The sequence below is a fragment of the Mobula hypostoma genome, chromosome 16 (assembly GCF_963921235.1).
Source record: "Mobula hypostoma chromosome 16, sMobHyp1.1, whole genome shotgun sequence".
NCBI classification, from domain to species: domain Eukaryota; kingdom Metazoa; phylum Chordata; class Chondrichthyes; order Myliobatiformes; family Myliobatidae; genus Mobula; species Mobula hypostoma.
Window position 1 is genome coordinate 25997374 of NC_086112.1, and position 16991 is coordinate 26014364.

Consider the following 16991-nt stretch of genomic DNA (forward strand, 5'->3'; position numbering starts at 1 on the left):
TAAAATAGGTATATTAGCAAAATGTTAATTAAATCAATTAGCAAATTGATTGGCCAATTAGCTGACAGCAGCCAATAAAAGTTAGGGTCAAGCAGAGCAGCTATTGCTGGAGTGAGATGGTGTTATAGCGGATAATGGAGGCATTGGTATCAAGAGACATGCAAATGGCCCGTGTAGAAAGTGAGAACAACTCTTCTAAATAACAGGGCTTCAATGAGAAGGCACAGGTAAGAGGGAATGTTTGGTTTTGGGACCTGTAAAATCCTTAGTCCTGATTCAGTGTAGGAAGGATGGAGTGGTCCTTCTGCAAGATGTGGCAAGTCAGGGAATCTCATGGTTTCCCTGATGCGCGATGTGCACCAGGTGCAGCTCTTGACAGACTGGTTCCTGGAACTGGAGTTGGATGTACTTAGGGTCATCCAGGAAATGGGCAACTTCATGGATGAGATTTTTACTGAGATGGTCATACCCAAGGTACAGGCTTCAGGCAGATGGGTGAACACCAGGAGAAGTATGGCAAGATAGGTAGTCACTGCAAGCAATGTTCCTTCTTATTTGTAATGACTAGTGTGCACAAAAATCTTGTGCTGTGCAATTTTTCACCCAGTGACATATGCATACTAAATAATTTCAATAAAAACAGTATAAACAAACCAGTTCTAAATTCTGCTGATATCACAAACTCCACATCATCAACACCGTATCAGAGACCAGAAAAGGAAATGCGATTGCCTACGATTGTGAAATATACTTCACATGCCAATAAGGTAGAGGGTGACAACTTTTTGTATGCAGTTTGAATTCCTTTGTGCGCTTGTACCAAAAGACGTGTGCATGCACACACCTCAGAGGGAACATTAAGTGCAAGGCTCCTCTGTGGCCATTTCCCTCAAACAAGTATATCCATTTGGATACTGGTTGGTTGGTTGGTTGGTTGGGGGCAGGGGTGGAGGAAACGACTTATCAGACACAGCCAAGTCAATAACACTGTGGCAGGCTCTGAGGTGCAGCAGGTAAGAGTAAAGTCAGACAGAGCAATAGTGATTCAACAGACTGATTAGTCAAGAGACAGATAGGAGATTGTGGCCAGAGAAGAGATGCAATGAAGTGTAGTCTCACAGATGCTAGGAAAGGCCAGGCAACTTTAGGTTGGTGACCTTGACTTCAGTTGTAGGGAAGTTACTGGAGGGAACTGAGGGACAAGATCAAGAATCACTTAGATAGTCAAGGCCTGATCAGGAATAGTCAGCATAGGTTTTTGCATGGGAGGTCATGTCTGACAGATCTTTTGGAGATCTGAAGAGGTAAATAAGGGGAGAGATGAAGGACAAGATTCAAGATTGCCTTTTGTCATTCTTTAGTACATGTGTGAAGAAGATTGAATGATTGTTAAATCCTGATCCAATGCAGCATTAAAAACCAAAGTATAAAAACAAAATACAAAAATAAAAGCATGTTGTAGTGCTTGTTGTCTATGACCATCTTTAATAAGGTTCACCATGGCAGATTGATATGGAAAAGTGGAAGCTAGAAAGAAGTTTTCAGAATTGGCTGACGATGGAAATGGAGGGCGATAGCTGAAAATTGATTCCAACTAGCATCTTATGATTAACAAGGCATACCTGCATTCACCAACTCTTGTATCCTCTCCCTGAGCTCATTTTTAAAGCACACAAGAAACTGCTGTGAAGCTTAAAGCATAGGACAAGGCAGATCAAATTGCATAGAGACAATACTAAAGCAGGGTTCCCAACCTTGTTTTAATACCATGGTCCAATGTTATTAAGAGGTCAGTGGACCCCTGTACTAAAGGCACATACAACTGGATAGTTACCAAATAAACAAAAACAGAAAAATGGTGTTCACTTGAACATTTAGACTCTTAAATGCAGGCTTCACTTCAACTAATTTGCTCCAGAGAGCAAGTCAACTACCAGGAGTGTCAGCCAAACAAGCTTCACAATAGTTTTCACTATTGAGAACTACTCAAACATAAGCCTTTATGGCATCTACCAAAACGAACAGTAAAGACACCAAACAACAGGAATTCTGCAGGTGCTGGAAATTCAAGCAACACACAAAGTTGCTGGTGAACGCAGCAGGCCAGGCAGCATCTCTAGGAAGAGGTACAGTCGACGTTTCAGGCCGAGACCCTTCGTCAGGACTAACTGAAAGAAGAGTTAGTAAGAGATTTGAAAGTGTGAGGGGGAGGGGGAGATCCAAAATGATAGGGGAAGACAGGAGGGGGAGGGATGGAGCCAAGAGCTGGACAGGCGATTGGCAAAGGGGATATGAGAGGTTCATGGGACAGGAGGTCCGGGGAGAAAGACGGTGGGGGGGGGAAACCCAGAGGATGTGCAAGGGGTATAGTCAGAGGGACAGAGGGAGAAAAAGGAGAGTGAGAGAAAGAATGTGTGTATAAAAATAAATAACGGATGGGGTACGAGGGGGAGGTGGGGCATTAGCGGAAGTCAGATAAGTCCAACTTCTCTAACTTAGGAAGTTAGCGAAGGCATGAACATCGACTTCTCTAACTTCCGCTAATGCCCCACCTCCCCCTCGTACCCCATCCGTTATTTATTTTTATACACACATTCTTTCTCTCACTCCCCTTTTTCTCCCTCTGTCTATACCCCTTGCCCATCCTCTGGGTTCCCCCCTCCCTTGTCTTTCTCCCCGGACCTCCTGTCCCATGATCCTCTCATAGCCCCTTTCCCAATCACCTGTCCAGCTCTTGGCTCCATCCCTCCCCCTCCTGTCTTCTCCTATCATTTTGGATCTCCCCCTCCCCCTCTCAAATCTCTTACTAACTCTTCCTTCAGTTAGTCCTGACGAAGGGTCTCGGCCTGAAATGTCGACTGTACCTCTTCCTAGTAAAGACACCATCTTAATTATGGTATGCAACAGTCAACAACTTAACATATTACCTTTCACACCACTGAAGAGAAAATTTTAAAGTATCAGTTTGCACAAAACAGCAAATCCAGTAGCTACTTGCCATGTTTTGATGAGTTAATTGAGGGGGAAAGCTGTTTATTAGGATATAATCTATTTCAAAGCAAAAAAGATAAACATCTAGCTGATGACCAAGCTCTTGCTGAACCATTTTATCAGAACCAAAAGAGATATTAGGAGAATTAACACTCAAGATGAAAATTACTCTTTGGATAGGACTATGAAAGATCGAACTAGCTCCCAAAACCTCCCACCATCAATTGCTTGAAGACAGTAGCGCAAGATTGCATATAAAGGAAATTTAACACAACGCACATTTGTATGCTCTAAATTTTCACACCAATTTATAGAAATTTTATTTTTATTTAGAGATACAGCACAGTAACAGGCCCTTCCAGCCCAACCAGCCTACTAACCCGTATGTCTTTGGAATGTGGGAGGAAAGCAAAGGACCCAGAGGAACCCCACGCAGCCAAGGGAAAAACATACAAACTCCTTACACTTACAGGTAGCAGCTTGACAAATACAAATAATACTAATAATTTAGCATGTACTATGCAGTTTTAGTTGTAAATTGAGCAAAAACAGTTGGGCAACAGTTTTGTAAATGTGTTTCAATGGAAAAGTGTGTCTTTAAGGTGCAAGTGCATTGTAATAAATACAACCTTCTAGCAAAATTTCCTGTTCTACTATACTTACAAAATCTAATGTGAAAGCATGCAAGAATTGGTTTCAGAACCAAGACCTTGATATCCCAAGGCACTGCTAAAAACCATTAAGAAAAAAGTGCATAGAAGATGACAGTTAAAACAATGTTGCTCTCAGAGGAATTTTGCAAGTCTGGGAAGAAGATAGCGTGCAAAAATACAGCAAAATTTAACAAGGTTAAGACAATATAGATCAGCAAGGTCATACAGAAGCAATACAAAAATGATAACCTTGAAATTCAACACAACCCATAAAAATTGACCCTTAATGAAAAGGCCTCAATACTGAATACCCCATAAAACCACACAAAACCAATAGTTTTGACAATGATAGTTGCCAAGACTCTTCTCAGTCATCTGTTTCAAATAGAAGTTTGATCATTAATAATGTTAGAAGCTAATCTTAAGAATAGTAATCAGTGCATCTGGAGAAAATTCAATAAAATATCAAAGGTGTACCCAACACAGGGCTTGGTTTGAAAAAAGGGTCTAGGTTAGTGACCACAGAAACTGATAAAGATGATGCATTCAACCAAAGCAAATTATGGAGAAAAATAAAGTAACATTTATGAGTTATGTTTGAATTACATAAAGTTTATTTCAGCACAGAGCTGAGATAAGTGAAGAACTCAGAGCTCCAGAGTGCCAATACCCGTCCTTAGTTTAGGGAAGCTTCACATAAACCAAAGCGCTGAAATCAACAAATGTATACAATTTTCCCCCACTTGTACTGAATATCTTATTGTTAATCAATACAAGTAAATGAATTCCAGTTGTGTTCAAGACATCTATAGATTAAATGATGCTACTAGTAAATCAAAACAGCAATACTTTAAATCTCTGCACCCCCAGACATCAGCTGGCTAAACAATTTGACACTAGCATAGGCAAGTGCAGAGTTTTGCATTTTATTGTGAATGCTTTATTTAAGACATACGTGGCCAATGTGCCATTCTTATTTCTCAGTAAAGTGCAGAAATACAGTAACTATCTGAATCCAACAACTTTCAGAAAAGTAATCCTTCCTGTTTGACAGTAAAGTGGATGCTGCTTATCAGACAAATTTCTGATGCAGAGGTGGCAATTATAAATACCCTACGGGAGTCAGGCTGACTTCAAACTAAAGAAAATAAATTTTAAGCTTCCCGTAAAAAGCCATCAAAAGAGCTGGATCTTAAGATGGGGATGCATTAACTTGAGTTGCAGACTCCTTTGATGGCAGCTTATACCCCCCTTGATAATAGACATTTTAAAAAGTCAAATGCAGCAATTTAAGGGTGAAAGCCCTATTTATATACAAAGAGCCCCTAGGTACTTCCAACAGCAAAGTGTCTGAAATGCCTTAAGCAGTTTGATTTAATAAAAAACTTTTTAAACTAAGTGAACACACACTACGAGCATGAGAAATGTATCCAACATCCAATCAAGTTCCAGGTTCTGCATAGTGGTGTGTTAACAGAGCAGTCATTTCTCCAAGTCACTCCACTGGAAACTTAAAAGCACTTAAGGTATTAACAATGTTAAAGCCAGCTGCGACAGTCTGCAGAACAAAATGGTCCACAATATGCAGTATCAAAACAAAATGGCAAACCTGATTTTGTTCTAAGAAACTGAACATTGCATAACACACCAGTAGAGATATTTATAACGACAGGTTGAAAGTACAATTCCACTAGTATAACAAAGTTTAGAGGTTGTTAAAACTGCAAACTAGTCAATCCAAAGTATAACCAAATGCAAAGCAGCATACATTTTCGTCTATTAAAATACTGATGAACAGATACAATATACTTTCCATACATGCATTATCACGGTGCATGAACTGGGTGCAAGGTGACCAAGGCAGCAAAAATAACATGCAGCCATAATTCACTAAAAGCTGCTGAATCCATTCAACATCCTTTAGCATACAGATGAACTAAAGCACATGACTAATTCCTTACAAATATTTACAGACTTCCAAATATTGTTCAAATCATCTGTGAAGTAAAATGAAAGCCTCTAGTTTTTCTGGAATCTGTCCTTCATAAACTAATCGGTATTTTACTATGGCACGGGCAGCAAGACATTGCAAAGTTGTGTGGTTGATTGGCTGGATCAAGTTTTTCCCCACTTCCTTCTCATTCAGTAAATCACAGGCTGTCTGCTTATGGCAGTTTGTGGTATCGAAGTGTGCACCTGCTTTAATGAGAAGATTCATGATTTCCCGGTGATTGTTATGTGCTGCAATGTGCAGTGGACTGTTGTTTTCAAAGTCCCTTGCATTGAAATCTGCTCCACACTCCAGCAACATGGCAGTCACCTGCAGAGATGGAAACTTACAAACGGGGTAACGACCCACAGAAGTAGTATCTTTATCAACGGCCAGATGAAGGGGTGAAAACCCAGTCTTTCCTCGAGAGTTCAGTTTTAGAAATCTGTAGATAGTTTGCCGCTTGAGATATTCTTGTTCAGAGGTACATTTCACCTTCTCTAACAAACAGATTAGATGCAAGATTATTGACAGGGCTTTGCTCAACTGGGTCAAGTCAGACAGGGCTTGCTCCTGCTTCATGGCTCTGTCTATTTCAAAGACACTTTTGCTCAATATCCCCATCAAATCATTAAAGGATACCGAGGTTCCCAAGACTCCTTTTGTCCGGTCTTGCAGCATAAAAGAAAAAAGCTCAGCGAAAGACAGCAAACTGCTTGCTGTCATTGGACTCAGAGGGTCGAGATTATTCTGTTGCATATCCAATGCATACTTCCACAAGTTGATGCACCGCTCAAAATTGCCAGAATCAGCATAGACAGCACCTCTGTATCTTATGTAGTAAGATGTATCTGGATGTGAAGGACCCAGTATTCTTTCTCTGATTAACAATGCCTGCATTCTCATTTCATCCGGATCAGCAATCAATGCTTCCAGCTCTTCTACTGACATCACTTCTTTGGCATAATCATAAGCCATTATCAACTGCTGGGGCTCTGGTTTAGCAAGGATATTAGCCCCATCACTGTATCGCATGTCCATGGCTTTCTTCCAGTATTTCATCGCTCCTAACAAATCTCTCTTCTTGTCCACAAATGTGGCTCCTAGAAGCTCCAGGGCATCAATGCGTTCAGTTTTACTTGTTTGAGGGTGCTGGGTTAGAAAGTCCACGATGTTGGTATGACCAGTTACACTGGCAGAAAGTAGTGGAGTCATCCCATAACCATCCTTCTCCATTCTGGCTTCATACTTAAGCAACATCTTCATGATTTCCAGGCTCCCAGACTCAGCACAGTCATGCAAAGCTGTATTCCCTTTTTAAAAAAAAAGAAAAATAGAAGTCAAATTCACTGGATTTTGCTGTTAACACGCAAAAGTAAAAATGGAGTTTGAAAATGACACTTTCTATTTGAAACAGAATTGAAGAATATAACATTTTAAAATAAGTGAGAGCCACCTTGCACCTGGATTTTAACAAATGTGAGCAATCAAGTAAATCAACCCAAGGGTTAATACAATTCACTTTAGCACACACAGTTGATGAAAGCCTTGTATACAGAGGAAAAATGAAGACCACAATGCTGTTGATTTTATAAAAATTACAGAAACAAATAACATGGCCTCCAGCAGATTAAGTTTGATACAAGGCTCTACCATTCCTACCACTTCCCCCTGAAAGTTTATCCATTCATCTTCTCCTGATTTCTCAATGCTTCCAAGTTCATTCCTCCAAACTTCCCACATGGTAACAAGTTGCACATTCTCAACAAGGAACTAAATTTACTTTTTTGGAAGGCATGCAAAATATCCAAACAAGCTAACTAAATTCATTAGAAAGATTTCATAAAAATGTTGCTCTACATTCATAGGATCCTACAATTCAATGTCTCCCCCACCCCCCCCGAGTATTAATAAAGAATGCAACTTCAACCACCTAAGCTGTCAATAATGAATTTTTGTTGCATGTCCATGACTGCCAAGAAATGGGCTGCAAAGCTTGTACACAAATCTCATAGCTGAACCATAAAAGATAAATTTGTTTTTTTCTACTGAACCAGTGAAACAATGCTTTGATTTTAAAAGTCAGGGCTTTAGAGTTGCATGCATTTCACTGGTGCTTATAACAGGAATTCCATAATTATAATCCAATTACCTCAATATGTGTCTTCACTATGAGTATTTTATTTGTTTCTATTATATAGTAAATGCACACTTTTAGCATATTGTCAAATCCCAACTTGCGTAAAACTCAGCTGCATGGGTTCAGGATTAGCTTACCCACAGAAGGCAGAGGGAGGTAGCTGAGAGTGCATTCTGCCTGGAGATCTGACGAGTGGTGTTCCACGGGGATCTCTTCTGGGACCCCTGCTCTTTGCTATCTTTATAAATGACTTAGATGAGGAAGTGAAAAAGTGGGTTTCTAAGTTTGCAGATGTCTTAGTTGGTGGTGTTGTGGTCAGTGTAGAAGATTGTCATAGGTCACAAGACTTTAACAGGATGTAGAGCTGGGTTGAAAAGTGACAGATGGAATCCAATCCAGAAAAGTGTGAAATGTTACAATTCAGAAGGTCACACTTGAAGGCAGAGTACAAAGTCAGAGGCAGGATTCTTAGAGTGTGGAAGAACAAGGGATCTTGGAGCACATGTCCATAGATTCCACAAAGTTAATAAGGTGGTTAAGAAGGCATATAGGGTGTTGGACTTCATTAGCTGGGCAAATGAGTTCAAGAACCACAAGGTAACGTTGCAGCCCTGTAAAACTCTGATTCGACCACACTTGGAATATTGTGTTCAGTTCCAGTCACCTCAGTACACGGATGTGGAAGCTTTACAGAAGGTGCAGAGGAAATTTATCAGGAATCTGACTAGAATAGAGAGCATGTCTTAATGAGGAAAGGTCGAGTGAACTAGGGCTTTTCTCTTTGGAGCAGAAGATTAGAGATGACTTGATACAGATGTACAAGAGTCACAGATAGGTGGACAGCTAGCTCCTTTTCCCCAGGGTAGCAATGGCCAATAAAAGAGCATAATTTTAAGGAGATTGGAAGAATATGGGGGTGGGGCATGTCAGAGTTAGAAGACACCCACACACAAAGTGGTAATTACATGAAACATTGCCAGTGATAAAGGCAGATACATTATGGACATTTAAGGGATTTAGATGAATGAAAGAAAAATGGAGGACTATGTGGGAGGGAAGGGTTAGATTGATCTGAGTAGGTTTAAAGGTCAGTACAACATCATGGCCCAAAAGACCTATACTGTGCTGTCATGCTCTACATTCTATGTACTCATTCCAAGTTGTCCTTTCCTTCATCTTGAGCAAAGACTTCACATCTCAAATGAAGTTGCCAACAGAATAAATGTAGTAGTTTTGGCAAGTTTTTGAATTCTAATGTACAGTGCCTTTTTTTTGTTTCACTACAACTGCCAACAGGCAAATTAAACAGATTGATTTAACTGATTAATTCAAATGGCTTTTTAACTACATTAGATTTCAAATCCTATTTACTGCGATGGCCTCAGTGGGGATATCACATATTAGGAGAGAAATATCTGCTACAGCATAAACAACACTTAAAACATACAGAAATCCCTACACTCAATTGTAATGCTCATGCCAAGTTTAATGCCACAACAGAGAGCAATCAAACCTGGGGTATTCCTACTTCACGGGGTTTAACCACTTCTCATGGAAGAGCAAGAAAATTAATAATTGATACTTTCTCACAAATGTCACCAACATTATCTGTACCTGTGTAATTAAAAGACTTTGAGACATGCATTTTCACTGAGGCTTGAACAAATATTTGAATACACCTTTAACAAGTAGTTTCACACAGCTTTCTTATGCCCTACTCTGAAAGTGAAGTTTCATAGATTATCTGGAATTACCTACATTTGGCACTTGGAGGAAAAGACTCTCCATTAAAGGTGTGCTACAGATGTTCACTTTGTGATACTCATGTCCCAATTCAAAACCTGTGTTTTAAACCCAAATGAAGGGTCAAAATGTGGAAGTGCCCACCCCCCATAAAGGAACCACATGTGGTGACAGAAACTTTATCCAGAGCAACTATAAACAATTTTGAAAATTTGCGCAATGACATTGACAGATCACACAGTTCAAGCACTGGAGAATTTTAATACAAAGTCTATAAAGAACCACGTTTATGTAGATAAACTGCCATACTGAGTAGAGAAACTGCTTCTAGTTAAGCTCAAACTCCTGCCATGGACGATGACAAAACAATATTGTGATGTTTGAAATACACTCTGCCTTCCTGATTCATTGGCATTCCAATTTTTTTTTACTGAGGTGAGGGGTATGGAAAACATTTCTTCCATCAGCAATGTAATATCTGTATACACTACAGTGGCACTTTTAGTCCCCCAAGATGAAAGCTAAAAGGAAAATGTGGGAACTTGAAATAATAAGAAAGATAGCAAACATTCAGCCATAATTATGTTGCCAACCTACGAAGTACTACTCAAGTATTAAAAAGTAACTGGAAAATCTCGAGGCATTGGAAATTCCTAAATAAAAAGAGCTGAAGATCTCGGCAATTTATTATCTTTGAAAGCTACTTAAGGGAAGGCAACCTAAGCTATAACAACACAAACCAAATTTGGAACTGAAATGACCTACTACTTTTCAAGACGACAATTCTATAAACACAATTAAACCTTACTTAAAATTGCGGTTCCTTAAGAAATCGTTTAAACATTGGATAAACGGCGAGATGGGAGAAAAAATAAATGTGATTTTTTTTTGGTAAAATTTCGACCACAAGCGGAAAATCCCACTTTACGTAGTTTCGTTACCCCTTTGTATTTAGAGAAAGTGTAAAACATGCAAAGATTCGGCTCGAACAGCATTCCTTGTATGGGCGGCAGATGGAGATAGGGCCGCAGTGGGAGGGGAGAGGAGAGGGATTTGGGAGAGAAAGGGGAGGGGAGGGCTACGGCCCGTCTTCTCGTCGGTACCTTTGACGCTTTTCCTATTGACATCGGCCCCCTTCTCCAGCAGGTACTTGGCGATGTCGCGGTGGCCCTTGTAGCAGGAGATCATGAGGCAGGTGTGTCCGTGCCGGTTTGCCACCTCCATGTCGGCGTCATGCTCGATCAGATACTTCACGATATCCAGGTGCCCGTCGAAGCAGGCGGCCCTGAGCGGCGTCGAATTGGTCAGGGTGGTGTTGTTGACCGACGCGCCGTGCTCCAGCAGCGACTTCACCACCGGCAAGTGGCCGGCGGCCGAGGCGGCCCACAGCGGCGGCGCCCCTTCGATCGTCTCGCCGTCGAAGTTGACGGAGCCGCCGAGCTCCACGTCGGCGCCGCACTCCTCCAGCAGGTAAACCACCACGTCCAAGTGGCCGTAACGGGCCGCCATCAGGAGCGCGGTGGCGCCGTTGGTCTTCTCGGCCGCCAACACCGACACCTCGTCGGGGCTCTTGGCCGTCAGCAGCTTCTGCAGCAGCCGCAGCTTGCCGTCGCGGGCCGCGTTGAACACCGCCGTCTTGAAATCCATGGTGACTCGCTCCGCTCCGCTGCGCTGCCGAGCCTCGGCCTGGCCTCCGAGCGAGCGCCCGCCTCAGCCGCGAACTCGCGGTCCCAGCCGCCCGATCCTTCACTGCCCCGACCGCCGCCTTCCTCCCGGCTCCGGCCGGCGCCTCACTCGCCGCAACTTTCTCCTCGAGTTTCACTTCTCACTCCCTCCCCGTCGGCCGGCTCATTGTAGCTCAGGAAGGGCGGAACGAGTCGCTTCTGGCTTGTTTCTGGTAGTTTTGTTCAATTCCCCCTCCGCCTCGCTCGCTCGCTCTCCCTCCCTCCCTCCAAACGCCCAGCCCAGCCCGCCTCGCCCGCCCGGGACGCTCTCGGAGGCGCAAAGTGAGTTCCCAGCCGAGAGAGGCGAACGCCCAGCCTGTCAGGCGAACTTTATGAGCGGAAGTTGAACCGCTGCCTGATTGAAAAGCGGTGTGGCCAATGACTGAGGGCCCCGGCGAACGCGGCCCATTAATGACGGGGAGAGATCCGGTTTCCATGGTGTTCAGGAGCCAATCAGCAAACGGGGGCGGGGCGCTGGCGGCAAAGTCCTTGAAAGCCTCGGCTTTTGGAAGTGATGACATTGAGCTCCACCTAGCGTACCGCTCCGAGACAAAGACGGGATCGATTCTCACCAAACTTTTTAAAACTTTGTCCTGATGGAGTGTCTCGGCCTGCAACGTCGACTCTTTATTCTCCATAGAACATGCCGAGTTCCTCCAGCATGTTTTTGTGTGTTGCCCAAGATTCCTACAGAATCGTCTTCCCCTGAAATTGCTTCTCATGACGCCCCGTCCAAATGTCATTTCCTCGGAGTCAGCTGGCAACAAGTGTAAAAGTTTCCATCTGTTTTAACAAGCTTTCTTAACCCTCTGATGCATCTCTAAGCACGTGATCACGATGAATTGTCCCCTGACATCTGAGGGTTTCACATCCATCTGCCGGGTTTCTATTTACCTAATATGGAATATATATTTTCTGTAACGTAGAGATATTTATAAAATGCGCAGGCAGTGGCCGCTGCAGAGAGCACTTGGAGTAACTCCCTAACCCCGACATTAATGTATGTGATGTGTACCCGCAGCAAGTTATCAGGTTCGTGTCTCACCGCCCCATATCGGCAAGACAAAAAGGCCACAAAGATACTGTAAACTCAGACAGCAGCTCTTGAAAAAAGAACCAGAGTTAATGTACAAACAGAAACATAGAAAATAGGTGCAGGAGTAGGCCATTCGGCCCTTCGAGCCTGCACCGCCATTCAGTATGATCATGGCTGATCATCCAACTCAGAACTCTGTACCAGCCTTCCCCCATACCCCCTTTAGCCACAAGGGCCCTATCTAACTTCCTCTTAAATATAGCCAATGAACTGGCCCAAACTGTTTCCTGTGGCAGAGAATTCCACAGAATGTGCCAGGGTTTAGGACTTTTCCGTTACCTCAACTTGTTGCAAGAGACATTCAGAACAATAACAAGATCAAACCGTTGTTGATTGCTAGTTCCCCCCCCCCTCAGAATCAGATTAAGAATCAGCTTTATTAACAAGTTCAAGTTCAGTTTATTGTCATTCAACTGTTCACGTGTTCTCCAGGCGACCTACATCACACAGTACGTATAATTCACACACAACACAAAGTAATATTACCACAAATAATAAGGTAAAATTATGATACAAGTTAAAAAAGTAAAGAGTATAACACTAATGGTGTTTCATACATGATGAGAACTGGGTGGTGGCGGGATATCTGGTGTGAAATTTGAAGCAGGGAGGGGGGCTGGAGAAGAAGGGATCTGATGGGGAGGAGAATGGACCTTGGGAGAAACGGAAGGAGGAGGGGCCCCAGGGGGAGGTAGGTGATAGACAGGTTGGAAGAGTAGAGGTAAGGGGGGGGCCAGAATGGGGAATTGAAGGAGGAGGAGTTGAGGGGTAAAATTAGCATAGAGAAACTAATATTCATGCCATCCGGTTGGACGCTACCCAGATAGAATATGAGGTGTTGCTCCTCCAACCTGAGACTGGCCTCATCGTGGCAGTAGAGGAAGCCATGAACCGACATGTCAGTGGGGTTTGGAATTAAAACAGGAAATCTTGCTTCTTACGGATGGAGCGAAGGTGTCAACAAAGCGGTCCCCCAATTTACGTTGGGTCTCCCCAATGTACAGGAAGCTGCTTCGGGGGCACAAGGTACAGTACAGAACCTCAACAGATTCGCAGCTGAAGTGTTGCCTTGCCTGGAAGGACTGTCTGGGGCCCTGAATGGAGGCGAGGGAGGAGGTGAATAGACACTTCTTCCATCTTCAGGAATAAGTGTAAGGAGGGAGATCAGTGGGGAGGGACGAAGGGGCAAGGGAATCACGGATCCCTGTGGAAAGCGGAGAGTGCGGAGGGAAGTAGAGATGTGTTTGGTGGTAGGGCCCCTTTGAAGATGGCAGAGGTTGCAGAAAATGATGTGCTGGATGAAGAGACTCATAGATGGTAGGCGAGGACAAGAGGAAAACTATCCCTGTTAAGGTGGAGGGAAGATGGGGTGGGTTGCATGTCTGTCTGGGGGGTGGAGGAGATGTGGGTGAAGGCAGCATCAATGATGGCAGAAAGGAATCCCCATTCTTTGAAGGAGGACATCTCTGATGTCCTGGAAAGGAACAGGAGGTGAACAGACTGAGCAAAAGGAACAGCATTGCCTACTGTATCTGGTGCTCCCAATGCGGTTTTCTTTACATTAGTGAGACCTGACATAGACTTGGGGACAGCTTTGTTTAGCACCTTTGCTCCATCTGCAAAGTGCAGGATTTTCCAGTGGCAGTTTTAATTCCAATATGTACATCAATGGCCTCCTCTACTGCCTTGATGAGGCCACTCTCAAGTTGGAAGAGCAACATATTCCGTCTGGGTGGCCTCCAACCTGATGACACGAACATCAACTTCTCCAACTTCTGGTAATATTTCCCCCTCCTCCTTCCCTTTTCTTCAATTCTCCATTTTGCTCCACCCCTCTTATTGCTTCTCTTTTCCTCACTTGCATATCACCTCCCCATGGTGCCTCTCCTTCCCTTTCTCCATGGTCCATTCTCCTCTACTGTTAAGATACCTTCCTCTCCAGCCCTTTACCTTTTCAGTCTATCACCTCCCAGCTTCTTACTTCACCTCCCCCATCTTTTTATTCTGGCTTCTTCCCCCATCCTTTCCAGTCCTGATGAAGGGTCTCAGCCTGACACATTGACCTTTTATTCATTTCCACAGATGTTGCCTGACCTGCGGAGTTCCTCCAGCATTTTGTGTGTGTGTTGCTCTGGATTTCCAGCATCTGCACAATCTCATGTTTATATCATGAAATTTGTTGCTTTGCAACAGCAGTACAGTGCAATAAATTAAAAACAAGTTCATAAAAATTAAAAATAAATAATACAAAAAAATCAAAGTAGTGAGGTAGTGTTCATTGTCCTTTTTGAAATCTGATGGCAGAGGGGAAGAAGCTGTTTGTAAAATGTTGAGTGTGTGTCTTCAGGCTCCTGTACCTCCTCCTCCATGGTAGTAATGAGAAGAGGGCTTATTAGTCTTTTAGACTAGTCTTAGTTTCCCTTACACATTTTATAGCACTTGGAACATATAGAATGAAATAGCAAATCTGTTGGGGGCAGTGGTGAAATATGACAACCTGGTACTACTGAATTTGAACAAAGATGGAATTTCCCTTTTCTTCAATGGGACACCATATGAAGGCCAAGATGAAGTTTAATATGACTGAATAGGAAATACGAGGGAAACTGTAGGATTCCTTATGGTTCATATATTGATTTCTAAATTGCATTTTAGACACATTAGTTGCACAAGCTAAATGGGTCAGATAAATAAATAACGTTACGGAGCTCAAATAAAATATTGACATGATTTATAGTTACTAGATAAAGAAAGAGCAGCTGACGGTGAGGACAGGAGGCAGAATTGCACAAGCCTTCAGAGCCATGAAAAGTTTGTGAAATTCATTAAATTTAGAGACTTCCACATGATCAACCTCCAGTGATAGAGCAAATAGAATAACTAGGTCATCAGCTATAGACCATGCATTTTAGGGTTTTAATATATAAGATTTTTTTAATGTTTTAATGCATAGTTTGTTGTTTGTGATGGCTCCCTTATGGATGGGTTGAAGATAGTATTACCTTTCATTCCATATAAAGGGTCTCGACCCAAAACATCGACTGTCCATTTCCCTCCGCAGATGCTGCCTGACCCGCTGCGTTCTTCCGGCATGTTGTTTGTATTTCTCATCCTGTAATTGTCACTATGTTTGGCTCATATTTATTTGTACTGTTTTCATTTAAAAGCATTGTAATGTCATCCTAATTAACTTCCTGAATGTTTTCTGATGTATTAATCTAAACTATTATAATTGTTATTACTTGCATGTTGGATCAATAATATTTCCCATCTATAATCTGTTTTTCTGCTAATCTAAACTTCGGTCCTTCTTCTCACTTGTTTTAATAATGCATGAACAAACTTTTTCTAATGAGTACACACCTGGAAGATTAACAATTAATTAATTAACAGTATCATATCTGTCTGTCTATGTCCTATATGCGAAGCAGACATTGTGGTCTGATTAACAGAATACATAATCGAGGTGAAAAACCGTTTTCAATTGCTGCAGGATGAAGGAGGCAAATCTTCCTGGGACATCCATCCCAGTATCATGTACTGCTATAAAATATCAAAATGTAATTCATTAAATGCTTTCCAATAATTCATCTCACCTGAGTTGCAGTTTTTGCTTACATTGTGCCACATATTTTAATATTGTTCTCAAAATAGTGGTGAGCTTAATTGTCCTTATCACTATAATGTTTAAATTCTCAGCAAAGTCTATAAGAGGAACACTGTGAAATGCAAACTGCCATCAATTATTAGTGTTACAAAAACAACAGCTTGCCTTCAGCCTCCTCAGCACAAGATTTGTGAAGTTAGTTTATTTATATAACAATAAATTTCACATTAAACTTGCGACTGAAAATTTGTATCAGTAATTAACAACAAAAAGCCTTTTAATGAGATTTATGTACCTCTAATATTATGAACCTTCCTGGACCATAAATTGTTCATATACAAAGTATATATTTTTAAATGTTTTAAACTTCAATTTAAAAATAAACTTCTCTAGCTGATTTTGCATTCTCATTTAATCCAGTCATTTCCCCCCTCATTTTCTAGTCTTCACTGGACCCTCTTTAATTCAAGCTCCACCTTGTTGTTCAGGCTAAGTTCTCATTGATGGCCTGCTCACATGACTAGGAAACACCACTGATGTGCTCTTATCTGGCTAGAATTTAAAATTTCAAATTCACTGACTGAGAGCATACTGGAGTTGACGGCTGAGGCCCTAAGCAGCAATCTGGCCCTGCAAAACGTATTTGCCATGTTGCCTAACCAGACAAAGGACCAGCTAAGAAAACCTTTCATAACAGTAATACGGTGTACCTAACTTTACCACTGACAATACTGTCAAGCTGTTGGGACACTTACAAATTTTATAACATTTTAAAAATAATTAAAAATAAACTTACCCAATACCACTTTAAATACTTTAAAATAGTTAAAAATACCAAAACACAAATAATAAAAATGAAAGTGACTTACCTTCTCATATCTTTTTTTCTATGCATCTGTTAAATCTCCACTGAAGTTAATGGGTTTATGGATTTCAAATCAAATGGAACCTTCCACAGCCAATGTGCTATGGAATCTCAGAAAATTATTACTCCAACAGTAGAGAATATCAACAGTTTCACTATCAACAATCTGTCTGCAAGTTCAG

The 16991-nt window shown here is 41.9% G+C and overlaps 1 protein-coding gene across 1 annotated transcript; it reads right to left on the bottom strand.

Moving 5' to 3' along the window:
* Positions 1 to 2881: 2881 nt before the first annotated feature.
* Positions 2882 to 11450, bottom strand: fem1c (fem-1 homolog c). Its single transcript, XM_063068670.1, has 2 exons — positions 10621 to 11450; positions 2882 to 6947 (listed from the first exon to the last, which is right to left on the bottom strand). The coding sequence occupies exons 1-2, from the start codon at positions 11162 to 11164 to the stop codon at positions 5638 to 5640; spliced, it is 1854 nt and encodes a 617-aa protein (XP_062924740.1). The 5' UTR covers positions 11165 to 11450; the 3' UTR covers positions 2882 to 5637.
* Between the last annotated feature and the right edge of the window lie 5541 nt (positions 11451 to 16991).